We start from the raw sequence: 23779 nt of genomic DNA, 5'->3' as shown, positions 1-23779 counted from the left end.
TTGTCTCCATAATCTTTCTCCAAATCTCAGGACAAGTAAAATCATAACAGAAAGTTAAAAAAAAATCACAAGATGATATGGGTTAGAAATCACCATATTGGGCTTCCTTGGTGGCTCAGTGGATAAGAATCCACCTGCCAGTGCAGGGGACATGGGTTCAATCCCTGGTATGGGAAGATCCCACAAGCCATGGAGCAACTAAGCCCATGCACCACAACTATTGAGCTTGTGCTTTAGGGCTTGGAAGATGCAACTACTGAAGCTTGTATGCCCTAGAGCCTGTGCTCGGCAACAAGAGAAGCCACTGCAATGAGCAGTCCATGCACTGCAACTAGAGAAAAGCCCACACAGCTACGAAGACCCAGTGCAGCCAAGATTAAATAAATAAATACATATTTTAAGAAAGAAATATCCCTGTATTTACAGAGGATGCTGTTTACTGACATGATGTGGGAAGAAATGTTATTTCATAAAGGGTAGAAGAAAAGATAAGTCTTTGTTGCCACTATGCTCTAGATGAGTGGATGCCATGTCAGATCATGGCCTGTGAGTTGATGGGAAAAGAGCTAAGAAGCTCTTTCTGGGATAGGATAGGGGAGTGTTGTGTTAGCTGTGCAGTAGCATTATGCATAAAATATGGAGTATGATATCTACTAATGATGCTTTATTTGTACCACCACCCCAGTAGTGAAGCCAGGGGAAACCTGAGTTTAGGAAGATACCACCTTCTACAACTATCCTACTAGGTTCTTAGAAGTGGGAGATTTCATGGGAACCTGGTTTTGTCATTTCATGGGAAAAAATGATAAAACTCCTTATGAATGCAGAGAGTCAGTATTATGATCATGCTATCCCATTAAAGTCATTAAATTCATAACAGCAACTGAGAGGAGCAAATTTTTTATTTCACAAATTTAACTTTCCATGAGATCCAGTGATAACGCTTTAGGTGAAAGCTTCATAAACAACACTAGTTCTTCATTCAAACCAGCAGAGCACATAACTTCACTGAGACACAAGCCACTCCCACAAGGGCTTCCAGCTTTCTTCTTAGTCTTTTCTTTTATGGAACTTGTCTGTCTGCTTTTCCCCACCAGGATGCAAAAGATCTTGATACATTGCCACAGAGCAACATATCTGAAAATCCAGAGATCTGGACTCCAAATGAAAGAATTATCACCTTCATTTGTTATTTGAAGCATCATTAGCAGGTATGTTAAGTAGAGTTTTCTTTAGTATTTTTGTCAAGGTGTCATAATTTAGCCACATGGCCATAGCAAAGACCCTCAGTTTCCCTGCACTGTTGTCCATGTGGCGGAGGGCACACAACTTGGCCCAGTGTTGTGCGTATGTTGTCACTGCATGGACATGTTGAGGTCAGTAAGATACTCTTGGATGAAAAGCTTAACCAAGATTCTTCCTTCTTTTACGACTAAGATGGTTCAATTCACAGTTGGGGAATCTGCAAGCCCCCCAAAAATGAAATGGACATAATTCTGGCAATTCTGCCTTTCCTTGTTGAATGATCGGTATGACAATGTTCATCTCCAAAGTACTTTTCTCTCTTTTTTTCTTAATTAATTAAAGTATTGCTGATTTGCAGTGTTGTGATTCAAAAGCATTTCAGGAGCTTGAATGGAGGAAACCAAAGACAAGATTCTCTGAGCAGAGAACAACCCTCATCCCTAGACCAGCCTTAAGGCTGGAGTACTGTGAACCCAAAGTCAGTAGTGTAGATTTTCCCCAGTTCCTGGGTGATAATCACAGGACAGCCTCCACAGGAGCAGGAGCCGATGAACCAGCCAGGGAAGGCCACAGACTCAAAGCTGGAGGCCCTGCCATTCTGGTCATGGTAGAAGAGAAAAGGCTTCACAGGCTCAGTCTGGTGGTACAGATCCATTATGTTCCGTTCCTAAAGGGCGAGAAGGAGGTCCCAGGGAGAAACAGCACTGTTTGAGTTCTTCCACACTCTGCACACTAACAGTTCCTATTCGAGATTGTTTTCGCTGTTGAAACAGGCCTGGGCACCTCTATTTCATATTAAACCATTAAAAATTATCAGCCCCAAATACTTTAGAGATATTAAGTTTAGGAGTGAAAACTTAGACCACTAATTTCAATGGTTCTTAATGTGAGCCTTTGAAGAAGAACAGTGTAGACATCAATGTTTTTGAGAATACAAAGCACAGATTTAGCCATTACCTGTTCCTTATAAACTCAAGGAATAGTTACATAACAGTTATCATGAATCTAAACAGAGTTGTTTCATATCAAGTGTCTCCAACCTCAGAACTATAGATGTTTTGGGCAGAATAATCTTTTGTTGTCAGGCTCTGTCTTGTGTATGCTGGGAGGTTTAATAGCGCCCCTGGCTTCTACCCACTAGAGATTAGCAGAATCCCCTAGTCCCTAGGTGTGGCAACTAAAAATATCACCAGACATTGAAAAATTTGTCAGGGGCAAAATTGCCCATCATTAAACCACTATTTTCTATCTTGTCATCAAATTGAGTGTCTGCCTATGCTTGTTTGCTGAAGGCTTTTACATTTATTACTGACTCCAATAGATGGTCTTCCCTGGTGGCTCAGCTGGTAAAGAATCTGCCCGCAATGGGGGAGACCTAGGTTTGGCCCCCGGGTTGGGAAGATGCCCTGGAGAAGGGAATAGCCATTGACTCCATTATTTTGGCCTGGAGAATTGCATGGACTCTTTAGTCCATGGGGTTCCAAAGAGTCGGACATGACTGAGTGACTTTCACTCTTCTTTCCGTATAATAAATATAGATATAGAACATACATGCATGCATGCTAAGTTGCTTCAGTTGTGTCCGACTCTTTGCAACACTATGGACTGTAGCCTGCCAGGCTCCTCTGTCCATGGGATTCTCCAGGCAAGAATATTGGAGTGGGTTGCCATGCCTGCCTTCAGGGGATCTTCCCGACCCAGGGATCAAACCCGTGTCTCTTACGTCTCCTGCATTAGCAGGCAGGTTCTTTACTACTAGGGCCACCTGGGAAACCTATAGAATATATAGATCAAGGGATCAAGAGATTTCCCTAAAGCACACAGAGGCCTGGTTTGTGATCCTCCTATAACTTAAAATATTTTTAAATAATGGAGAACCGCATTATTAAAATGTTTGTTACAGAGAATTGCTTGTTCACTTAAAGTTGAAAACTATCTCATCCACCTAGTGATAATCAACTGCTGAAACTGTCATAGCTGATTCCACCCACACATGTGCAGTTGACCCTTCCTATCAGCAGATTCTGCGTACTTGGAGTAAACCAACTGAGGACCAAAAATATTTGGAAAAAAAAAAACACAAAAAAATCCAGAAAGTTCCAAAAAAGCAAAACTTGAATTTTCTGTATGCTGGCAACTATTTATATAGTGTTCTTACTGTATTAGGTATTATTAAGTAATCTAGAGATGATTTTAAGAATAGGTTACATAATTATATAGGTTATATAGGAACTTGAGCATCCACTTTGGTATCCATGAGGGATAGAGGAGTCCTGCACCAAATCCCCCAAAGATGCCAAAGGATGGCTCTGTGTGTGTGTGTGTGTGTGTGTGTGTGTGAGAGAGAGAGAGAGAGAGAGAGAGAGAAAGAGACAGAGAGACAGAGAGAGAGAGAGATTCATATATATAGTCAAGAATAAATCTAAAATCCTTCCTCTTTGCTGAATTACTTTTTAAGCAAAACAAACGATTTTAGCAGATTAGTTTCAAAACACTCCTGCAATTTTTTCTTATTTCATAATACACACAGCCTAAAGAACCAAAAATAAATATGCATAAGGATAATAAATAGTTTGTCCTTTAAAAGATTCTAGAGTACTTCTCTGGTGGTCCAGTGGTTAAGAATGGGCCTGTCAATGCAGGGAACACAGGTTCGATCCCTGGTCTGGGAGGATCCCACATGCTGCGGGGAAACTAAGCCTGTGTGCCACCACTGTTGAAGCCCTCATGCTCTAGAGCCCATGTTCTGCAACAAGAGAAGCCACCACTTCTCAGTGCACAATGAGAAGCCTGTGCACCTCAATTAGAGAATAGCCCCTGTTCTCAGCAAGTAGAGAATGCCCATGCACAGCAATGAAGAGCCAGCACAGCTAGAAATAAATTAAAAAATAAAAATTTAACAAAGATTCTAAAAAGCTAAATTTTCCATCAAATGAGCACTTAGTGAAATTAATGCACACCTTCCTCCTAGTTGGGGATAAATACTATGGCTCAGATGGTCAAAAATCTGCCCACAATGCTGGAGACTTGGGTTCGATCCCTAGGTAAGGAAGATCCCCTGGAGTAGGAAATGGCAACCCACTCCAGTATTCTTACCTGGAGAACCCCATGGACAGAGGAACCTGGCAGGGCTACAGTCTGTGTGGTGGCAAAGCCGGACACAACTGAGCAACCAACACTTTCGCTTTCACTCCTAGTCAGGCATAGACAAGACCCTTATTTTCCATACTCACCTGAAGCTGCAGCGTGGGCTGCCCCTTGACCTTCGTGCAGAAGAGACAAAGCTCCGGCTCCTTCAGTCCCAAGTAGACAGGATTCCCCCTGCCCTTCTCAAGAGTCTCTGTGTACTTGCATGAGACTAAGGTAACAGTGACTGGGAACACAACATAATCACAGGTCACTCTCTCATTCATTACAACCTGCGAGATAAGCCCAATTAACGAGTCTGTTCACAGTGAAATGAAAAAACTGAGCACACACCACACAGCAGTACTGGCCAAAGGGACTGCCATGGACAGGCCTTGCCACTCACCTGGATCCATTTGGTCCTTCCTTGGGACAGCTGTGAGGGTCTGGCCTTGAAGGACCCATACCAGATGGTTGATATCCTGAATATTCACCAGAATCGGGTGTATCCTGGATAATACTGTAGAGAAAATCAAAAGGCAAATGTGAGCAGCAGGGTACTGAATATCCCCCCTTTCCAATTTTTTTTGCCCTTCCATGTACATCTTCACCTGGACCTTTTACTTTTCCATCCCCTTTGGATGATGGTGTTTCAGAACGGCCAAGGTGGGAAGACATTTATGTGCAGATGGATCCCACAGGAGGATCTGAGTCAGTCCCAAGCCACGGTTTGACCTTGAGTCAGAAGAAGAGCTAATAAGCCAACAGCAACCTCAGGGAGAATCTATGGTCCCAGAACTCACCTCGCTCCCTCTCCTGTTCACCTTCTTGGACGTAGCCTACCTTCCAGCAGAAGCAGTGGTACCTGCATTCAGACCTAAACCCAGAGCCTTAAAACGACAGGAGGGCCAAGGCCAGAGGTCTGGAAGCAGAAAAGATCAAAGGTCAGCAGGCTTTGCAGCTACGAAGGACGCCATGTCCCTGTGGCTATGGACTATGGCTTCTTCTGTGCTCAGGTGCTCTGACAGAGTCCAGTAGGGCCCGAGCCTTTGACCCACACCAAGAAAAGAGGAAGTTCTGCCTCACTGGGGCTAGGACTTCCCAGCACCCTGAGTATTTGTCAGCTCCTGATACCAGGGTAATTTAGTGAGGCTTTATATAAAGAAATATCAACTGGGGCAGGGTTGCAACCTGTTCACACACCGTGAAAAAGGAGGCATGCTAAGTCTTTAAGAGCAGTCACCAGGAAACATCGTCATCAACACTGAGTTTGAGGAACGAAGTGTTAGGGGACTGTCCCATGGCCGATGACTAAGCAATGATGCTGCAAAATGTTACACTAATCTTATTCCAAAGAGTGGAAACCCATAGTGGGTTCAAGGTAGACTTAGAAAGGGAGGGGTCCCCTAAGGCCTGTGTAGTTTCCAACCACTCCTGGTCCAGTCATCTTATCCCCTGCCAATCTCGGATGAAAAAATACAAACACTCCAGTGTATGCTCCTCCAGCTTTTCAGAGTGAGTGTGAATGCTGCCTCTCCACTCAAGGAAAGCCTTGCCTGGACAAGGTCAGTTCCTGCACACCCTACCCCTCATGGACTCTAGAGTAGTGGCTCCTAGATGCTCTATTCCCTGAGCTAGAAGACATGCATTAGCTCTTCCGCAAAGGGAAATACGCAGTGCTGGTGAGACTCTGTCCCGACCTTTCAGCCCATCTGAGTTCACTATCTGTAGTGGTTCCCAGCTCCTGTCTGCTCCACATCAAGGGCTTGCATCTCAGGGGCAGCCTTAACCAATTGAGGAGAGGATTGGTGAATAAATGTCTCAGGTTCTTCAGCCTCTGATGGGATTGTGCTAACATTTCTTATAGGGTTCCTAACTACCTCACCAGCCTACCTCACCTCATAAAGACACTCTCATGTTCACGCCTTTACCCTCCCCAAAGATTCTTGCTTCTTGATCTTGTCCTGGGTAGCCCATGGTAAGCTGGTGAGCTGTCCTTTTAGGAGTGTGGAGTCATGAAGCACTGACATTTAAATGTACAGCAAGTTTCTCTGAGTCAAAACTGGAATTCAGAATCAAGTTGAGTCCATAAAGAGGTCCTGCGTAGAGCATCCCTTAGCATGAGTTGATTCCCATGCTCTTTTTGGGCTTCCCAGGTGGCTCAGTGTTAAAAGAATCCACCTGCCAAGGCAGGAGTTGTAGGAGACACTAGTCGGATCCCTGGATGGGGAAGGTCCCCTTGAGAAGGAAATGGCAGAAGAAAGTCCAGAGCTTGTGACATCACCCCCATGCTCCTTACACAGGACTGAATGCACTTGGATATCTTAAGAAAAGGGGCTCAATATCCTGCCATCAGGTACAAAGAAGCAAACATCCAGGACCCACAAGTATAGATGCAGCATATACTAATGCAAACTTATTCATGACCACAGTCAATAGGATATGTGGTCCTTCCAGATGCTTTATTGCATCCTATAAAACATGGAGCTCTATATGACCTGGAAACTTAGCCCATAGTACCATTATCAGAGGTGATGGGGGCTTAGGTGATACCAGATAACCCAAGACCTCTCTGTATCTCTCCCTAATATGGAAGTGACATCCTTGATAGCTAAGGGAGTAGGTACTCCTGAGAAGGGAACTTGAATCAAATATGATGAAGGAAATTTCTCTCTCTGCAAGATAGGGATACAGTTTAGAGATACAGCTTCCCTACTCTCTTAGCTAGCCAGAACTGAATTTGCCTTGAAATTTAATTCTTTTGCCCATCCATATCTATCCTTCATTATTCAGTTTAAGGTCTAATACAGTCATCTCAGCCCCACAAATCCATTCCAGTTCTGATAGTATAATCCCCACAACTCAATTTTTCTATGGTTCACCTGTTGGAAAATCACATGGAACTGTCCTTGTTCTGCACATTCTTCATGTTCAAAGTGTGGTCCATGGAGCAGCGGCACTGGCAACAACAAGCAGTTTACCAGAAATGCAGAATCTCAGGTTCTACCCCAGACTTACAGGATCAGGACCTGAAATGTTTTTAAACAGCATTAAAACTACAATATGTTCTATGCTGATATAGAACACACCACTGTCAATAGTCTAGTCACATAAGCATAGCAAGAAAGAAGTTGGGATTCAGGGTAGGCCTGGGCCTGGGGAAGGAACAAGCAAACCAGCCCTAGACCCACCCTCAGCTTTCCTCAGCCTTTGGAACCCATGAGATAGGCTGTCTTGGCACTGGTGGGGGGCGGAGAGATGGCAGTAGTAAAGAAAAGAAGTCATTCCTGGAAGTCTGTGATGATGGACAGACCCTCACAAGGATTTTCACTTGGAGTACTTACAGTTTGATTGAACCAGGTACTCTCAAACTATATTTGGTTTCATTTAGGCCAAATACTTTCTACCAGAAGGAAAGAGAAAGTCTCTCTAGAGGCGAGCAAAGTCATTCCAAAGACAACAGGCCATAAGTAGTTGAAGATTACCAGGCATATACACAAACAAGAATAAGAGCAAAAAGAAAGAAAAGAAAGAGAAAGGAAGGGAGGGAGGGAGAGAAGGAGTGAGGGAGAAAATAAAAGAAAGAAAGAAAGGGAAAATAGAAACATATCCACACAGAGATCACATTTTGTAACTATTATACACAGAGCTTAAAACAACTGTCCTAACCATGTTTAAGAAACAAATGATGAATAAGAATATCTTTCTAGAACAGCAAACTATGAAAAGTGGCAAATTTGGAAGAAGCAAACAGCATCTCTTGCACTGTAAAATACATCAAACAAAATAAGCCAATATTTGTATTTGGCAATAGACAGCACACAACAGAAGAATTAGAGAATGACATCAACAAGGTGGTGGTTTAGGAATTTCTAGGGCTTGTCCCCTCCCAGAAACATCCATTTGAACAACTCTCCATACTCTGAAATACCTTCACAAGAGCTTCACAGGTGAGGGATTACAGCACTTGGGTGGAACATGGAAGTAAGAAAAGATGCATTGAAAAACATAGGAAAGACAGTTTCACCTTACTCCCATCACCCCTCCCCTGTGGAGAGAGACATCTAACCTATGGCAGAAGGAAGTGAAGTAAGGACTTGACTTCACAGTGGACTCTACCATCAGCCCACCACAACATCAGGTCAGTTCCCATGACCCCAGGCTCCTGGTGGGCTTGCACAAAACCAGGTTACCAGTCCACCCAGCACCAGGCAGGTTCCTATGAACCCAGGCTTCTGGTAGGCTCCTGCCTTAGGACCAGGTTGACTCCATGGCTCCAGTGCCAAGATGGCTTCTACAGACCTATACTCCAGATGAGCCTTCATGGAACTAGGCTTTTGGCCTGCCCCAATGCAAGACTGGTACCATTGGCCCCAGGCTCCAGGCAGGCTCCCGACTCATGGCAGCACCAGGCAGCCCCATGGCCTCAGACTTTAGGCTGGCTTTCCTGGCCTGGACTCTTGGCAAGCTTCTGTGGATACAGACTCCCATCCCAGTCCAGCCCAGCCCAGCATTTGGCTGCTTTCATGGCCCCAGCTTTCAGATTGAATCCCATGGTCCCAACCTCCAGACTTGTCCCTTGGATTCAACCTCCAGGTTGGCCCCATGAGCCCTGAACTATAGACTATAGGCTGACTCCTACAGCCCTAGTTGTCAGGTTCACCCAAATGCTAGGTAACCCCAGCTTTCAGGCTCCTGTGAACCCAGACTCCAGGCCTGCCCCACTACCAGGACAGCTCCTGTGGACCCAGATGCCAGACCCACCCCAATCGTCCCCAGGACCTGACTGGCTGGCACAGACCCAGGATCCAGACCCACCCACACAGACTCAGGTCCCAGGCTTACCATCACAGACTCAGGCATCTGGTCAACCCTAGTGAACTCAGACGCAAGGGTAGTTCATTGCAAGGATCGACCCTGTGGATCCAAGCACCAGGTATGGTCACCTGCTGACCCAAGTACCACCTCCCTGTCTGAGAACTCCAGCAGCAAACACCCATGGACACCACCAGATGCCTTACTCAGAATCTCTGGACAGGCTGACTGGTGAAGGGCTTTCCCTCTGAAGCCAGACTGTAAAGACTGGAAGAGGCAACTACTTTCTTAAATGCACAGACAACAAAGGCCACAAAGATCACAAGATTCAAGGAAACATGACACCACCAAAGGAAACTAATACAGCTCCATAGTAGTTTAGTAGTAGTTGCTCAGTTGTGTCCAACTCTGCAACCCCATGGACTGTAGCCTACCAAGCTAACTGCCCATGGGCTTCTCCAGGCAAGAACACTGAAGTGGGTTGCCATTCCCTTCTCCAGGATATCTTCCTGACCCAGGGACCGAACCCAGATCTCCTGTACTGCAGACAGATTCTTTATCCTCTGAGCCACCACAGAAGCTTCAATAATTGACCCTAAAGAAAAGGAGATAAATGGACTGACAAATAATTCTGAATAGTACTCTTAAGAAATTCAGTGAACTACAGAACACAGAGAAGAACAAAAGAACACAGAAGAACACAGAGAAAACAAAATAAAATTAGAAGCATAATGCATTAAAAAAAAAATTAGTTTAGGGCATTCCTTAGCAGTCCAGTGGTTAGGACTCCCTGCTTTCACTGCCAAGAGCCTGTGTTTGATCCCTGATCAGGGAACTAATATCTCACAAGTCATACTGGATATTAAATTAAATTAAATTAAATTAAAAATTTAAAACTTAAAAAAATGAACAAAGAAACAGAAATCATTAAATAAAAACAAACAGAAATCCTGGAGTTGAAGGACTCTTCAACTCTGCAATGACCAAGCTGGTGAATTCCACAGACAGCTTCAACAACAGACTGGATTTAACACAAAAAGAATTACAGCAACAGAAGACAGGTCATTTGAAATTATTCAGTTAGAGGAGAAAAACAGGAAAAAAAATAATTAAAAATAGAAAAGAGAGGGCTTCCCTGATAGCTCAGTGGTAAAAATCTCCCTGCCAAGGCAGGAGACATGGACAGATTTGATCCCTGATCCGGGAGCATCCCATATGTCATGTAGCAACTAAGCCTGGGCACCACAGTTATTGGGTTCATGCTCCACAAGGGAAGCTACCACGATGAGAAGCCCGCACACTGCAACAGAGACCAGCTCCCACTATCCACAACTAGAGAAAAACCCGTGCCACAACAAAGACCCAACACAGCCAAAAATAGAATAAATAAAACTTAAAAATAGAAAAGAAAGCTTCCACTTCAAAATGGCGATGAACAAAGATCCTGAACTCACATCACAAAGACACACTAAATCTACAAAACTAGCTGAACTTGCATCTACAACAAATTTAAAAGGCCACATTGAGATGGGTAGAAGAAGCAGAGACTTGGTCTCACCAAATACCACATCCGAGACATGGCAACCCATAAGTGAGGGAGACATCTGAAAAGAATATGGAACTTTGACCTGAAGAGCAAGATGTTTATGCTCCACATAAAGCATTCAAAACCCTGGGGACCTATGCCAAAGAGACAAGCCCACAAAGTCTCTGTCTATGAAAACAAACGTGGTTTATGTCCATAGAGCTGTAGAGAATGGAGAAACTGCTCTTAAAGGGCTCATGCACTGACTCACTTGCCCTGGGAACTCACACAGGAGTGGCAGTTTGAAGGGTGCCTGGACCACGTGTAGAGGAGATTGACTTGCTAGACTTGGGGGGACTTCTGGAGATGCAGAAACTTGCTGAGACTCTCTGGGGATGGAAGCACTGACAGGCATCATATTTGAGTTCTCTTTTGGCCTTGCTAGTATCAGCACTGGTGGGCACTATTTTGGCACTCCCTCTTTCCCTGTTAAGCCAGTAGGCACACCTGATCCCACCATACCACGGCTGTGGCCCTACTAATGCTAGAAATTACACTCAGCCCACATAGAGATGTCCCTTGACTGCCTAGCTCTGGTGGCCAGGGAAATAGTCCAACTGGGCCCCATGAGTCATTTTTGCACAAGGCCACTCCTTTAAGACTTGGAGAGATCGCTGTTTTACCTAAGACGTAGAAACAAACACAGAGCATCAAGCAGAATGGGGAGACAGAGGAATATATTCCAAAGGAAAAAACAAGATAAAACCTCAGAGAAAGACCCTAGTGAAATAGAGATAAGTAATCTACCTGATAAAGAGTTCAAAGTAATGGTCATAAAGATGCTTACAAAAAAAAAAGAAGAATGGATGAACACAGTGAGAACTGTAAGACAGAGACAAAAAATATAAGACAGTATGAAATAGAGGTCACAGACCTGAAAAATATAATAGCTGAACTGAAAAAAAAAAAAAAAAAACCACTAGCAGGGTTGAACAGCAAACTATATGAAGTAGATGAATGAATCAGTGACCTCAAAGAGAGGTAGTAGAAATCACCCAAACAGAGCAGCAAAAAGAATTTTTAAAAGTGAATATAGCTTAAGGGACTTATTGAACAACAACAAACAGAACACCATCCATATTGTAGTGGTACCAGAAGGAGAAAGGGCTCTCCAGGTGGCTCAGCTGGTAAAGAACCCGCCTGCCAATGCAGAAGACACAAGAGACTCAGGTTCAATCCTTGGGTCAGGAAGATCCCTTGGAGTAGAAAATGGCAATCCACTTCAGTATTCTTGCCTGGAACATACCATGGACAGAGGAACCTGTTGGGCTACAATCCATGGGGTCGCAAAGAGTTGGACATGACTAAGCACACACAGAAGAAGAAAGAGTAAAAGGGGCAGAAAACCTATTTGAAGAAATAATGTCTGAAAACCTCTAACCTGGGGAAGGAAACGACCATCCACGATGAGGTAGCGCAAGTGAAAGTGAAAGTGAAGTCGCTCAGTCCTCTCCGACTCTTTGCGACCCCAAGGACTGCAGCCTACCAGGCTCCTCCGTCCATGGGCTTTTCCAGGCAAGAGTGTGGAGTGGGGTACCATTGCCTTCTCCGAAGAGTTGAGTTACAACTTACTAAATGTTTTCTTGGCGTTTTCTTGGTTTGGGTGAGAGAAGCAGTTTAAGCAAAGACATCTCTTTGACTATAAGGATGGAATCCTTATATATAAAATGGGATCGCCCTTCAAAATTTGGCATGTGAATTGGTTAGAACCTATGGCGGTTGCATGGATAAACCTTGAAACTTTAATTTTGTTTAAATTTGGAACTTTAAAAAAATATTCTTTCAATTCAGATGACAGGGATACACAGGGAACAAGATAACCCACCCCCCACCCCAGCAAAATCGCCTGGACTTTTAGAATACTGTCTGTCAGGGTATCAGTTGCATTTCAAAGACACAGGCAGGGATGGAATTATGAGTCAAGTCACTCAGGAGAGTGACTGGAAAAATATCTAACAGAGTGTACTGTGCTTCCAGTGTTAAATTTAAAGAAGAAAAATTACTCCCCCACACTTGTATCACTCTAAGCAGATTCTGTTTTTATTCTGATGTAACTAGAGCATTAGGACCAGAAAGTTTTCAGTGAAGTTAAACTAGAATGCTCTGACTTTGAACAAGGAATTACATTATTTTCTGAGCTATCCTTAGACATGACATCTCTATCATAGCAAAAAAAAAAAGAGGAAGGCAAGAACAGGGAGGCATATGGACCACTCTGTTTTAACTAGACTTGTAGCAAACCAGAGTTGGGATTCCTTGAAGTTTGTAAAAGGAAGCTTTCTTCCTAATACGACTTGGGATATTGTTTCTTTCATTCAGCTTCATGATAAGTAATGTACTCCAAGTGCTCAGGAAGCACCCACCTCCTGTTTTGAATGATGTGGAGGTGTGAGGCTACACAGAGCATGAAGTGATTGCAGTCCATTCCCTTTGGTGTCAAAAAACAATAAAAAAAAAAAAAGCTTTTGACTTAGAAAATGAACTTATGTTTGCCAGGAGAATGGATAATTAGGGAGTTAGGGATGGACATGTACACACTGCTATGTTTAAAATGGATAACCAACAAAGACATATTGTACAGTACAGGGAATTCTGCTCAATGTTATGTACCAGCCTGGATGGGAGCAGGGTTTGGGGGAGAGTGGATACATGTATATGTATGGCTGCTGCTGCTGCTGCTGCTGCTGCTAAGTCGCTTCAGTCATGTCCGACTCTGTGCGACCCCAGAGACGGCAGCCCACCAGGCTCCCCCATCCCTGGGATTCTCCAGGCAAGAACACTGGAGTGGGTTGCCAGTAGCGCAGAGACTTCTAAACAAGTTTAACCCAAGGAGACCCACACCAAGACATGTAATAATTAAAATGTCAAAAGTTAAACAGGTCATCTTAAAAACAGCAAGAGAAAAACAACTTGTTACATACAAGGGAATTCTCATAAAACTATCAACTGACTTCTCAGCAGAAACTTTGCAGGCCAGAAAGGAGTGGTGTGATATATTCAAAGTACTGAAAGGAATAAAACTTCCAACCAAGAGTACTCTACCTGGCAAAGTTATGATTCAGAATTGAAGATAAAGAGATTAATCTTCTTAAGATTAAAAGATTAAGAGACTACCAGAAAAGCAAAAGATAAAAGAGTTCATCACCACTAATGGCTTAGTTGTAAAGAATCTGCCTGCCAATGCAGGAGATGTGGGTTTGATCCCTGGGTTGGGAAGATCCCCTGGAGAAGGAAATGGCTATTCACTCCAGTATTCTTGTCTGGGAAATCCATGGACAGAGGAACCTGGTGGGCTACAGTCCATGGGGTCACAAAAGAGTCTAAAGAAATGTTAAGAAACTTCTTTAAGAAAAGAAAAAGCAGTAACTAGCAACAAGAAAATATATGAAGAGGGATTTCCCTGGTGGTCCAATGGTTAAGACTCCAAGCTTCCACTGCAGGGATTGTGGGTTTGATCCCTGGTTAGGGAAATAAGATCCCATGGGCAAATGGTGCAGCCAAGAAATAAATAAAAATAAAGAAACTAGTAATCAATAACAGGAGGAAAACTGAAAAATAAACAAATATGTGAAAATTAAACAACATGTACTTGAATAACTAATATGTCAAAGAAAAAGCCCAAAGGGGAAATTTTAAAATAACTTGAACCAAACAAAAATGAAAATGCAGTAAAACAAAACTATTGGATGCAATAAAAGCAGTGCTAAGGGGAAAGTTTATAATAATAAACACATTAAGGAAAGAGAAAGGTTTTAAATAAACAGCCTAACTTTATATCTCAAGAACAGAAAAGAAGAGTAAACTAAGTTCAGTGTTCACAGAAGAAAGGAAATTACAAAGATCAGAGAAGAAGTAAATGAAATAGAAATCAAACACACAAAGAAAAGATCAATGAAACTAAGACTTTGTTTTTTGAAAAGATAAGCATAATAGGCAAATCTTCAGCTAGACTAGTTAAGGAAAAAAGAGAGAAGACTCAAATCAAGTCAGATATGAAAGAAAAGACATTACAACTTACATTAAGTACAAAAGATCATAAGAGACCACTATAAACAATTATATACCAACAAATATAACAACCTAGAAGAAATACCTAGAAATATGCAACTTACCAAGACAGTATCATGACGAAAGAAAATCTGGGCAGACCAAAAATGAGTAAGGAGAATCAGTAATCAAAAACTTTCCAAAAAAGAAAAGCCCAGGATCAGATGGTGAATTCTACTAAACATTTAAATAATTAGCTTCTCAGACTCTTCCAAAAAATTGAAGATGGCCTAAACTCACTTTATGAGACTAGCATCATAATGACACCAAAACCAAAGACGGACAACAGGAGAAAAGAACACTATAGGGCCCAATAGAAGGCATTTCCACTTACCAAGGATGACTGTGCAACTTACTAGCAACAGAGACTAATACTGAGCCCCTGATGTGGCAGTATTCTTCAAGGAGTCTGACTAATCTCATGGTGGCAAGTTCCTGACGTGTCAGATCTTTTCCCTCTTGGAAGGGCAACAGTGTGCCCTCAGAGGGATTGATGTATATACCATTTCTGCCTTCAGAGCCTCAATCACCACTATTATGGGATGACTGATCTACAGGCATGGAATCCCACACAAGATAGCATCCAAGCATAGAGTTCATTTTATATTGAATGAGGGGCTAAAAGAGGCCCATGACCATTGAATCCACTCAATAGTATGCTGGTAAATTTTTAACTCTTTTCTTCCTAGAAAATAAACAAACAGAACATAAGACAAAACTGGTAGTGGTTATCAGTATCTATGATGTAGATATTCCCAACTTGGGCAATTTAAAGTTACCAACTGGTTTTCAAAATCTGAAGATGTAACATTTGCCCTTTTCTAGCCAGTATGAGCCAACTCTACTACTTCCCTGGATCCACTGGTCCATCCAGAAGTAGTCAACTTAATGGAGCTTTGGGTGGCGTATTGGAGATACAACTGAAGTACCTCTCAGTGGCAGTACTCTTGGAGGATGGAAGTCATCCTTCAGGATTCAGCCTATGAAGGAGGAGGTAGAGTTTCCTTTACACATGAAGACAGGGAGAAATACACTGTAATATTCCTTGTGTAATATCCAAGGAGGGCTTCCCTGGGGATTCAGCGGTAAAGAATCCTCCTGCAATGCAAAAGATGTAGGTTTGATTCTTGTATTGGGGAGATCCCCTGGAGAATACTGGAAATGGAAACCCTTTCCAGTATTCTTGCCTGGAAAATTACCTGGACAGAGGAGTCTGGTGGGCTACAGTCCATGGGGTCGCAAGAGTTGGACATGACCTAGTGACTAAACTATAACAATACAAAAGGAACTCAGGTGATCTGCTTGGTTACCTCTTGGTATCCCTTTGCCTCATTGTAACTGTGAATAAGTACATGTAAGAACACCTAAGTTGGACCATAAAGAAGGCTATGCCCAAGAGTTAATGCTTTTGAATTGTGGTGCTGGAGAAGACTCTTGAGAGTCCCTTGGACAGCAGGGAGATAAAATCAGTTAATCCTAAAGGACATCAACCCTGAATATTCACTGGAAGGACTTATGCTGAAGCTGAATCTCCAATACTTTGGCCAACTGAGGTGAAGAGCTGACTCATTGGAAAAGACCCTGATGCTGGGAAAGATTGAGGGAAGGAGGATAAGAGGGCAACAGAGGATGAGAATGGTTGGATGGCATCACCAACTCAATGGACAAGAGTTTGAGCAAACTCTGGGAGATAGTGAAGGACATGGAAGCCTGACAGTCCATGCAGTCAAAAAGGCACACTTAGTGACTAAACAATCACAAGAACATGATAACTAAATGGTCAGACTTCTCATGGATGAGATCTTTGGTTAGATCACCAGGAAAGCCACTAAGACCTGCCAAGGCGATCACTGAGGATAAGGGGAATCCAGAATACATAGTGGAGAAGAAAGACAGTAGAAACCAGTCACTGGAACCAGTTGCAAAAACAGGTGCAGTAGTCCATCCATTTATAATACTGCTTCCAAGTTCCCCTTAGGAAAAAGGGAATCGGAGTGGATCTGCTCCCAAACATGTGGAGAGGAGGAGATTCATGCAGCACAATGGTGAAGTGCTGTGGCCACAGAGATGTGTCTCTCAGATCTCCTTTTAAGAAACCCTGTCACAAGGAGAATAATAAGCAGATGGCCTTAGGTGCCACACCTCTGGATCCACTGTGATATTCCTGCCAAGGCTACTCTCCCTGAGACACTCCCAGCCAATGACAGAACAGCAGGGGGACCAGAGCCAGGACTCCATCAGGACACAGAAGCTGTTACAGGTAACTTTTGTTGTGCATCTCCTCATAAGTCTGATCATGACTTTCTCTGAGTTCTCACACCTGTACTGCATGCTCTTCCTCTCACTCTTTCTTCCCTCTTTTCAATCACTGGTGTCAGTTTTGCATGATGATTTGAAGGCTCAGGGACTTCCCCGGTAGTTCAGTGGTTAGGACTCTGATCTTTCAACTCAGGAGTCATGGGTTCAATCCCTGGTTGGGTAGCTAAGATCCCAAATCCCTCATGACACAACCAAAAAATAAATATATATATAATTTTTAAAAAATAAATGATTTGAATGCTCTGCCTGACTGCCCCAATCCCTCCCCCCATATCTTTCATGTGCATTTCTCCCAATAAATTTATTGACATCTATTTCACCTCAGGGTCTTCTCTTCAGAGCCCCCAAACTAACATGACAGAACCACAAATGAATCTCAGGAACATGAGGCAAGCTGTACAAGGGTATAAGCAATATGATTTCACTTATATGAAGTCTAGAAGCATGCAAAACTAAATAACATCTATTTTTGTTGCCATTTAGTTGCTAAGTCATGTCTGACTCTTTGTGATGCCATGGACTGTAGCCCACCAGGCTCCTCTGTGCATGGGATTTTCCAGGCAAGAACACTGGCGTGGGTTGCAGTTTCCTTCTCCAAGGGATCTTTCCAAACCAGGGATTGAACTCGTGTCTCCTACATTGGCAGGTGGGTTCTTTATCGCTGAGCCACCAGGGAAACCCAACATCTGTTTAGGGCATATACATATGTGGTAAATCTATAACAAAATGCAAGCGAATAATAGCCATCACATTCAGGATAACAGTTACATCCAATGGAAGGATGAGAAGGCGATGGGATGGTGAATGAACACATGGGTATTCTTAATGTCTTCTGTTTCTTCAGCTGAGGGCTGAGTTCATGTTGGTCCCTTTTATTTATTTCTTGAATATATTTGTTGTAAATATTCCCTCAATATAACTCAATATTTATGTTAAAATAGAAAGAGATTTCCTTAATTTTCTGGAAATAATTATACAATGATAGTTATCATTTATTGTTAACCATAATTTCACTCCTTCTTTAAACTCTCATAACAATTTCTTAACAGCTATACGTAGCATTTTTAAACTCATGTGTGAAACAAAAGAAAAAAGCTAAAATATTAATTAAAAGGTAGAAATAAATCAGATATCAGTAAAAAAAAAAAGATAAAAAATAAATTCAGTCATATAGGAAAGCCAATAATGTTTTCATCAAACTTTTACAAAGAGAAAAAATAAAATCATTTATGAAAATTTTAAGTATAGATATTTAGATATTACAATTCCAAAGTATGAATCAGTGACGAATGAAAGCGTTTAGTCCCTCTCTATAGACTTGGGTGTTAATCTGGACAACCTCAGGGTGAGGGTGTACAGGCAGACCAATGGTACATCTGCCCAGTGGGGAACAAGAAGGGCCACCTCCCCATCCTATGGCCTCCAGCCCACTGGCAAAATGAACAATCATGATTTGCTTGAAACAGAAACAGCACCAGTGACAAAGGAAAATTATTTTAAATTCAAATGTTAAGAGTTAGACAACCAATGATATATTTGAAACATTTTTTAAAAATGTATTTATCCACATATAGTTGATTGACAATGATGCATTCATTTCTGCTGTACAGCAAAGGTTTCAGAGAGAGAGAGAGATCTACATATATACATATACACTCATGGGGCTTCCCTGATGGCTCAGCAGTAAAGAATCTGCCTGCTAATGCAGGAACTGCGAGTTCAACCCCTGGCTGGGAAGATCCCTTGGAGAAGGAAATGGCAGCCATGACAACCTGCTCTAGTATACTTGACTGGAAAATCCCATGGACAGAGGAGCCTGGTGGGCTACAGTCCATGGGGTCGCAAAAGAGTTGGATGCAACTTAGCGACTAAACAACAACAAATACACACAAACACAGTAAGTCCCCTACATATGAACCTTCAAGTTGCAAACTTTCAGAGATGCAAATGTGCTACTATCCAGATATCACTGGATCATTTTTTCAAGAGTTCGGATAGAACTGAATCCAGCAAGGAACCAGAACCTGTGCCATCAACATCAGGCATGAGTGAAACTGCACCTGGCCCTCCACCTCTTCTTGCTGATGATCCTTCAGCTCTACCAGCTCCCTCCTCCAGTCAGTAACACTTCTTGCCTGTTCGCTGGATGCCAGCCCCTGTGTGCCAGCTGGTATACTGTACTACTGTACTCTTCAAGGTACCATACTATAGGATTAAATATGTTTTCATCATTTTTTGTGTTTGTTTTTTATGTATTATTTGTGTGAAGAGTATTATAAATGTATTACAGTATTACAATATTTAACTCTTTGTATTAGTTGGGTACTTAGGCCAACTTTGTTGGAGTTACAAATTGGACTCAGGAGCACACTCTGCGAATGGAACTCATTTGTATGTAGGGAACTTTGTGTGCATGTGTGTATTCTTTTTAATATTCCTTTTCATTATGATTTATCACAGAATACTGAATATAGTTCTCTGTGCTATACAATAGGACCTTGCTGTTTACCCATCCTATATATAATAGCTTGCATCTGCTAATCCCAACCTCCTCCATCCTTCCCCAATTCCCTGTTTCCCTTGAGATGTCTGTTCTCTATGTTGTGATTCTGTTTTTGGAAACATCTTTTTTTTTTGGCAAGATGCAATATTTTTATTTGTTAAATGCAAAGTTTTTGTTCAGTAGTGAAATATTTTATTAAATTTGAATAATATCTTTTAAAATTAAAATCTAATTTTTAAAAATGATGACTCTTTTTCATTATTAAATCATATTGTTGGAAAACATTGTTTTTAAAAGACCATGAACACAGCCTGAGTTTTCACATAAAAAAAAATAAAATTTGTCACCAATCCTCTTAGCTCTGATCTTTCTAATTCCCAAAACAAAATTTTCTCCTCATGTGGCCAGGGTTTTTCCAGGCCCCACCAGCTCCTAGGAAGTGGTCACACCGATAGTGATGACCAGCTCATGAGCTGGCTCACACGAGGTATCAGGAGGGAGTGGTTCACCACTGCAATGCTGAGAGCTGGCTTTTCTGTTCTCCCCACTCCACTCCCACTCCACTCCCAACCCCTGCAGATGGCATGTGCCTCTTCCCTGTACGCTGGGAATGAGATTTTGTTACCAACCCTTATGACCGAGGGAGGTTTCCGAGTGATAAGGGAAAAGCCCATACATGGAAACTTGCCTCTAATCTTATGTATTCAGCTAAATATTATTTTACATCTTCAAGACACAGATCAGCCAGTATGGCACATGTATTGTGATCTGAATTAAGAAATACGTATTCAGACTTCTCTGGCCGTCCTGTGGTTAAGAACGGGCCTGTTAATGCAGGGGACACGGGTTCGATCCCTAGTCTGGGAAGACTGTGCATGCCTCAGGCAACTTGGCCTGCGAGTCACAACTACTGAGCCTGTGCGCTGCAGCTACTGAAGCTCACGGTCCTAGCGCCTGTGCTCTGCAACAAGAAAAGCCTTCACAGTGAGGAACCGGAGAGCCACAACTAGAGAGTAGCCCTAGCTTGCCGCAACTAAAGAAAGTCCAAGCGCAGCAACGAAGACCCAGCACAGCCAAAATAAAATAAATATTTAAAAAAGAAATACATGTTTAATCTCTGTCCCCATTTCTGGCACAGAGCTCCTAAAACCCTTGAAATGTCCTAGGTGTTGATAGCAATAAAGTTGTCTTTTGTTATGTTATGAGGTGACTTTTGCAGGTTGCTGGGAAACCAACCATTGGATTAGAGGGTTGGAACTTTGATTGCCACCAACTTCTGACCTCCAGGGACAGGGGACGGGCTGGAGGTTGAAACAATTGCTAATGGCCAATGATTTAATCAAACATATCTATGTAGTGAAGCCGGCATAAAACCCCAAAAAGATGGGGTTTGGAGAAATTCTAGACTGGTGAACATGTCAAAGATCTGGAGTTAGTGGCATACTCAGGGAACCTGGAAGGTCCATGCTCTGTCTCCATACCTTGCCACATACATCTCTTTCATCTAAGGCCCTGCTCTAAGCCTGGACAGTTAGAATTTTGATAGGAGTGGGTTTAACTTTGTCATTCTTGTTTAGTTGCTAAGTCATGTCTGACTCTTTTGTGACTGCATGGACTCTAGCCCACCAGGCTCCTCTGTCCATGGGATTTTCCAGGCTGGAGTAGGTTGCCATTTCCTTCTCCAAGCGATCTTCCTGACCCGGGGATGGAATCCGAGTCTCCTGCATTGCACACGAATTCTTTATTGCTGAGCCACCAAGGAAGCCCGGGTTTGACTTACTAGGTCTACATTTTGCCCAAACACCCGAGCTTTTAGTTTACACCCCAGGTGATTCTGACGTTGCTTACAACTGAGTGAGATACTCAGTGAGATACAACTGAGATACAAGTGAGATACGAGTGCACAATACAGGTCAGCACTTGAGTCGTTTCATAATGATGCCTAGGTGCCAGGAATGCTCCGCCTGGGGTGGGTCATCCACTGACACCATGCTAGATGAGAACAGCCCGGTGATGGAAGTGAGGAGGCTCCCAAGGCGCTGATTGTTGTTGATTTCTCACACCGTGGGAACAAAGTCCCAACAACAAGATTGCTGTTGATAATTGTTGCCGATTTCTCACACCGTGATTCATAATATCCCAACTCCAGGAAACAGAAATTGAAAGACCCCAAATCAAGGCTATCATGACTTCCAGTTCAAATAATCAATGTCAATGCCACCTCAGTAAGTCACTGCCACACTTTGCGCCTCCCTTTCCTCATTCATAAAATGAAAAAGCTAAAGGAGATGATGTCACTAAGAAAAACTATACAATTCCTGGGGAGGGGGAGCAAAAAACTATTGTGTGCCTATTATTTTTAATTGAAGTAGAGTTGATTTACTATGTTTCACGTATATAGGAAAGTGATTCACGTACATACATATATATATATTGTTTTCCAGAATTTTTTCCATTAAAATTATTACCAAATATTGAATACAGTTTCCTGTGTATACAGTAGGTTCTTATTATCTATTTTATATATAGAAGGGTGTATTTATTAACTCAAATTTCCAATTTACCATTCTCTATTTTCCCTTTGGTAACCATAAGCTTGTTTTCTCTATGAGTCTTTTTCTGTTTTGTAAATAAGTTCATTTGTATCATTTCTTTAGATTTGACATGTAAGTGATATCACATCATCAGTTCAGTTCACTCAGTCGTGTCCAATTCTTTGCGACTCCATGGACTACAGCATGCCAGGCTTCCCTGTCCATCACCAACTCCCGAAGCTTGCTCAAACTCACATCCATCAAGTTGGTGATGCCATCCAACCATCTCCTCAAGTGTGAGAAATGCAAACTGATGTTTTATTGACATGAAGAATTATTCATTACAACCCCTGGTCTCAGGGTCTTGGGGAGGCATCTTTAGTCCTCATGGCCAATTGTTAATGCTGGGGACAGTGTCTTCAGGAAACCATCTTTGCCCTTCAGCGATTCTGGAGCCAGATGATGTAAGCCCCAAAGCAGCTTGACAGGAAAACATTCCACTCAACTGTTTTCTCTGGACTTGTGATTTTGGTGGCAAAGTTCTTAATCCCCTCCCCCCACTGGAAGCCAGAAACCCGTCTCCCAGGGCATCAAGGTTTTCTGTAGTATCTAGTTGCTAAAGATCCAAAGGAACCAAATGCTTCAATGAATCTTGGCCTGGAGCATATGGTATTCAAGTGCAAGAGCACTAGACACAGCAAACACGTGAAAGTCAGATGTGCACCAGGTAATAAGCTGAAAATGAGAGTGCTGCTGCTCACAAGAACCTTCTCTGATTTCTTCCACTGTGCCAGATCATGTGTGGTATTTCTCAAAATTGATGGGTAAGCTGGGGGTCCATGGAAGGCTGTTCTCCGGGTTCCACAAGATGAGATTATTGTGTTTTTCATTTTTGTTTGTTTTTTTTTGGTTTTGCTTTGTTTGTTTGTTTGTTTTTGGCCATGCTGCTTGGCTTGTGGGACCTTAGTTCTCTGTCCAGGGATTGAACATGAGCCCAAGGCAATGAAAGCACCAAGTCTTAACCACTGGATCTTGGAGAAATTCCCTATGTTTGCATTTTGAGAGTGAAAGTGTTAGTTGTTCAGTCGTGTCTGACTCTGCAACCGCATGGACTGTAGTCATCCAGGCTCCTCTGTCCATGGGATTTCCCAGGCAAGAATCCTGGAGTGGGTAGCCATTCCCTTCTCCAGGGGATCTTCTGGACCCAGGGATCAAACCCATGTCTCCTGCATTGCAGGCAGATTCTTTACCATTTGAGCCACCAGAGAAGCCCCATTTTTTCATTCTGAGTATGTTCTAAATATGTTATCAGAATCTCTTATGGGTGACCAGAATGACCCCCTTACGCCTGAGCCCAGCCACAAAGCATCACCTTATTAGAGTTTTGCATGAGCTCTTGTACATGCCAGTTGACAAAGGTATCATAGTGCCCGCATGAACACGGTAGAGAAAGGAGATGAGGAAACTGAATCATCACACAGCCCCTGGTAGGACTGGCTATGCCATGGCTATGCCATGGCACTCAGAATCATAATCATGTTGCAAGGGAATGTGTCATCAGACCCCAACTGTCACATGTATCAATTGACAATGTAATGATGCAAA

The 23779-nt window shown here is 42.6% G+C and overlaps 1 protein-coding gene across 5 annotated transcripts; it reads right to left on the bottom strand.

The window, feature by feature from the left end:
* Positions 1-884: 884 nt before the first annotated feature.
* Positions 885-15118, bottom strand: IL36A (interleukin 36 alpha). 5 transcript variants are annotated; one of them, XM_059891761.1, is made up of 7 exons: positions 14884-15118; positions 7254-7400; positions 5215-5293; positions 4983-5106; positions 4778-4891; positions 4479-4618; positions 885-1912 (listed from the first exon to the last, which is right to left on the bottom strand). In XM_059891761.1, exons 4-7 carry the CDS (start codon positions 5047-5049, stop codon positions 1697-1699), a joined length of 537 nt encoding a protein of 178 aa, XP_059747744.1. In that variant the 5' UTR covers positions 5050-5106; positions 5215-5293; positions 7254-7400; positions 14884-15118; the 3' UTR covers positions 885-1696. The 5 variants fall into 5 exon arrangements, with proteins under 5 accessions (XP_059747744.1, XP_059747745.1, XP_010808394.1 ...); XM_059891762.1 differs by having other exon boundaries at positions 4989-5106; positions 14884-15116; XM_010810092.2 differs by lacking the exons at positions 7254-7400; positions 14884-15118 and having other exon boundaries at positions 4989-5106; positions 5215-5572.
* Positions 15119-23779: the final 8661 nt, after the last annotated feature.

Source organism: Bos taurus, chromosome 11, assembly GCF_002263795.3.
Source record: "Bos taurus isolate L1 Dominette 01449 registration number 42190680 breed Hereford chromosome 11, ARS-UCD2.0, whole genome shotgun sequence".
NCBI classification, from domain to species: domain Eukaryota; kingdom Metazoa; phylum Chordata; class Mammalia; order Artiodactyla; family Bovidae; genus Bos; species Bos taurus.
Note: the sequence above shows the minus strand (reverse complement) of the source record. Positions and strands in the feature narration are given on the sequence as shown.

What these genes read in the sequence shown, in the direction of transcription:
- IL36A (XM_059891761.1), bottom strand. Translation starts at nt 5,049, where the DNA reads ATGTCTTCCCACCTTGGCCGTTCTGAAACACCATCATCCAAAGGGGAT. An exon ending in GAAGGACCAAATGGATCCAG is followed by an intron (nt 4,619 to 4,777) that starts GTGAGTGGCAAG and finishes TTGTGTTCCCAG; the next exon opens with TCACTGTTACCTTAGTCTCA. An exon ending in AGCCCACGCTGCAGCTTCAG is followed by an intron (nt 1,913 to 4,478) that starts GTGAGTATGGAA and finishes CTCGCCCTTTAG; the next exon opens with GAACGGAACATAATGGATCT.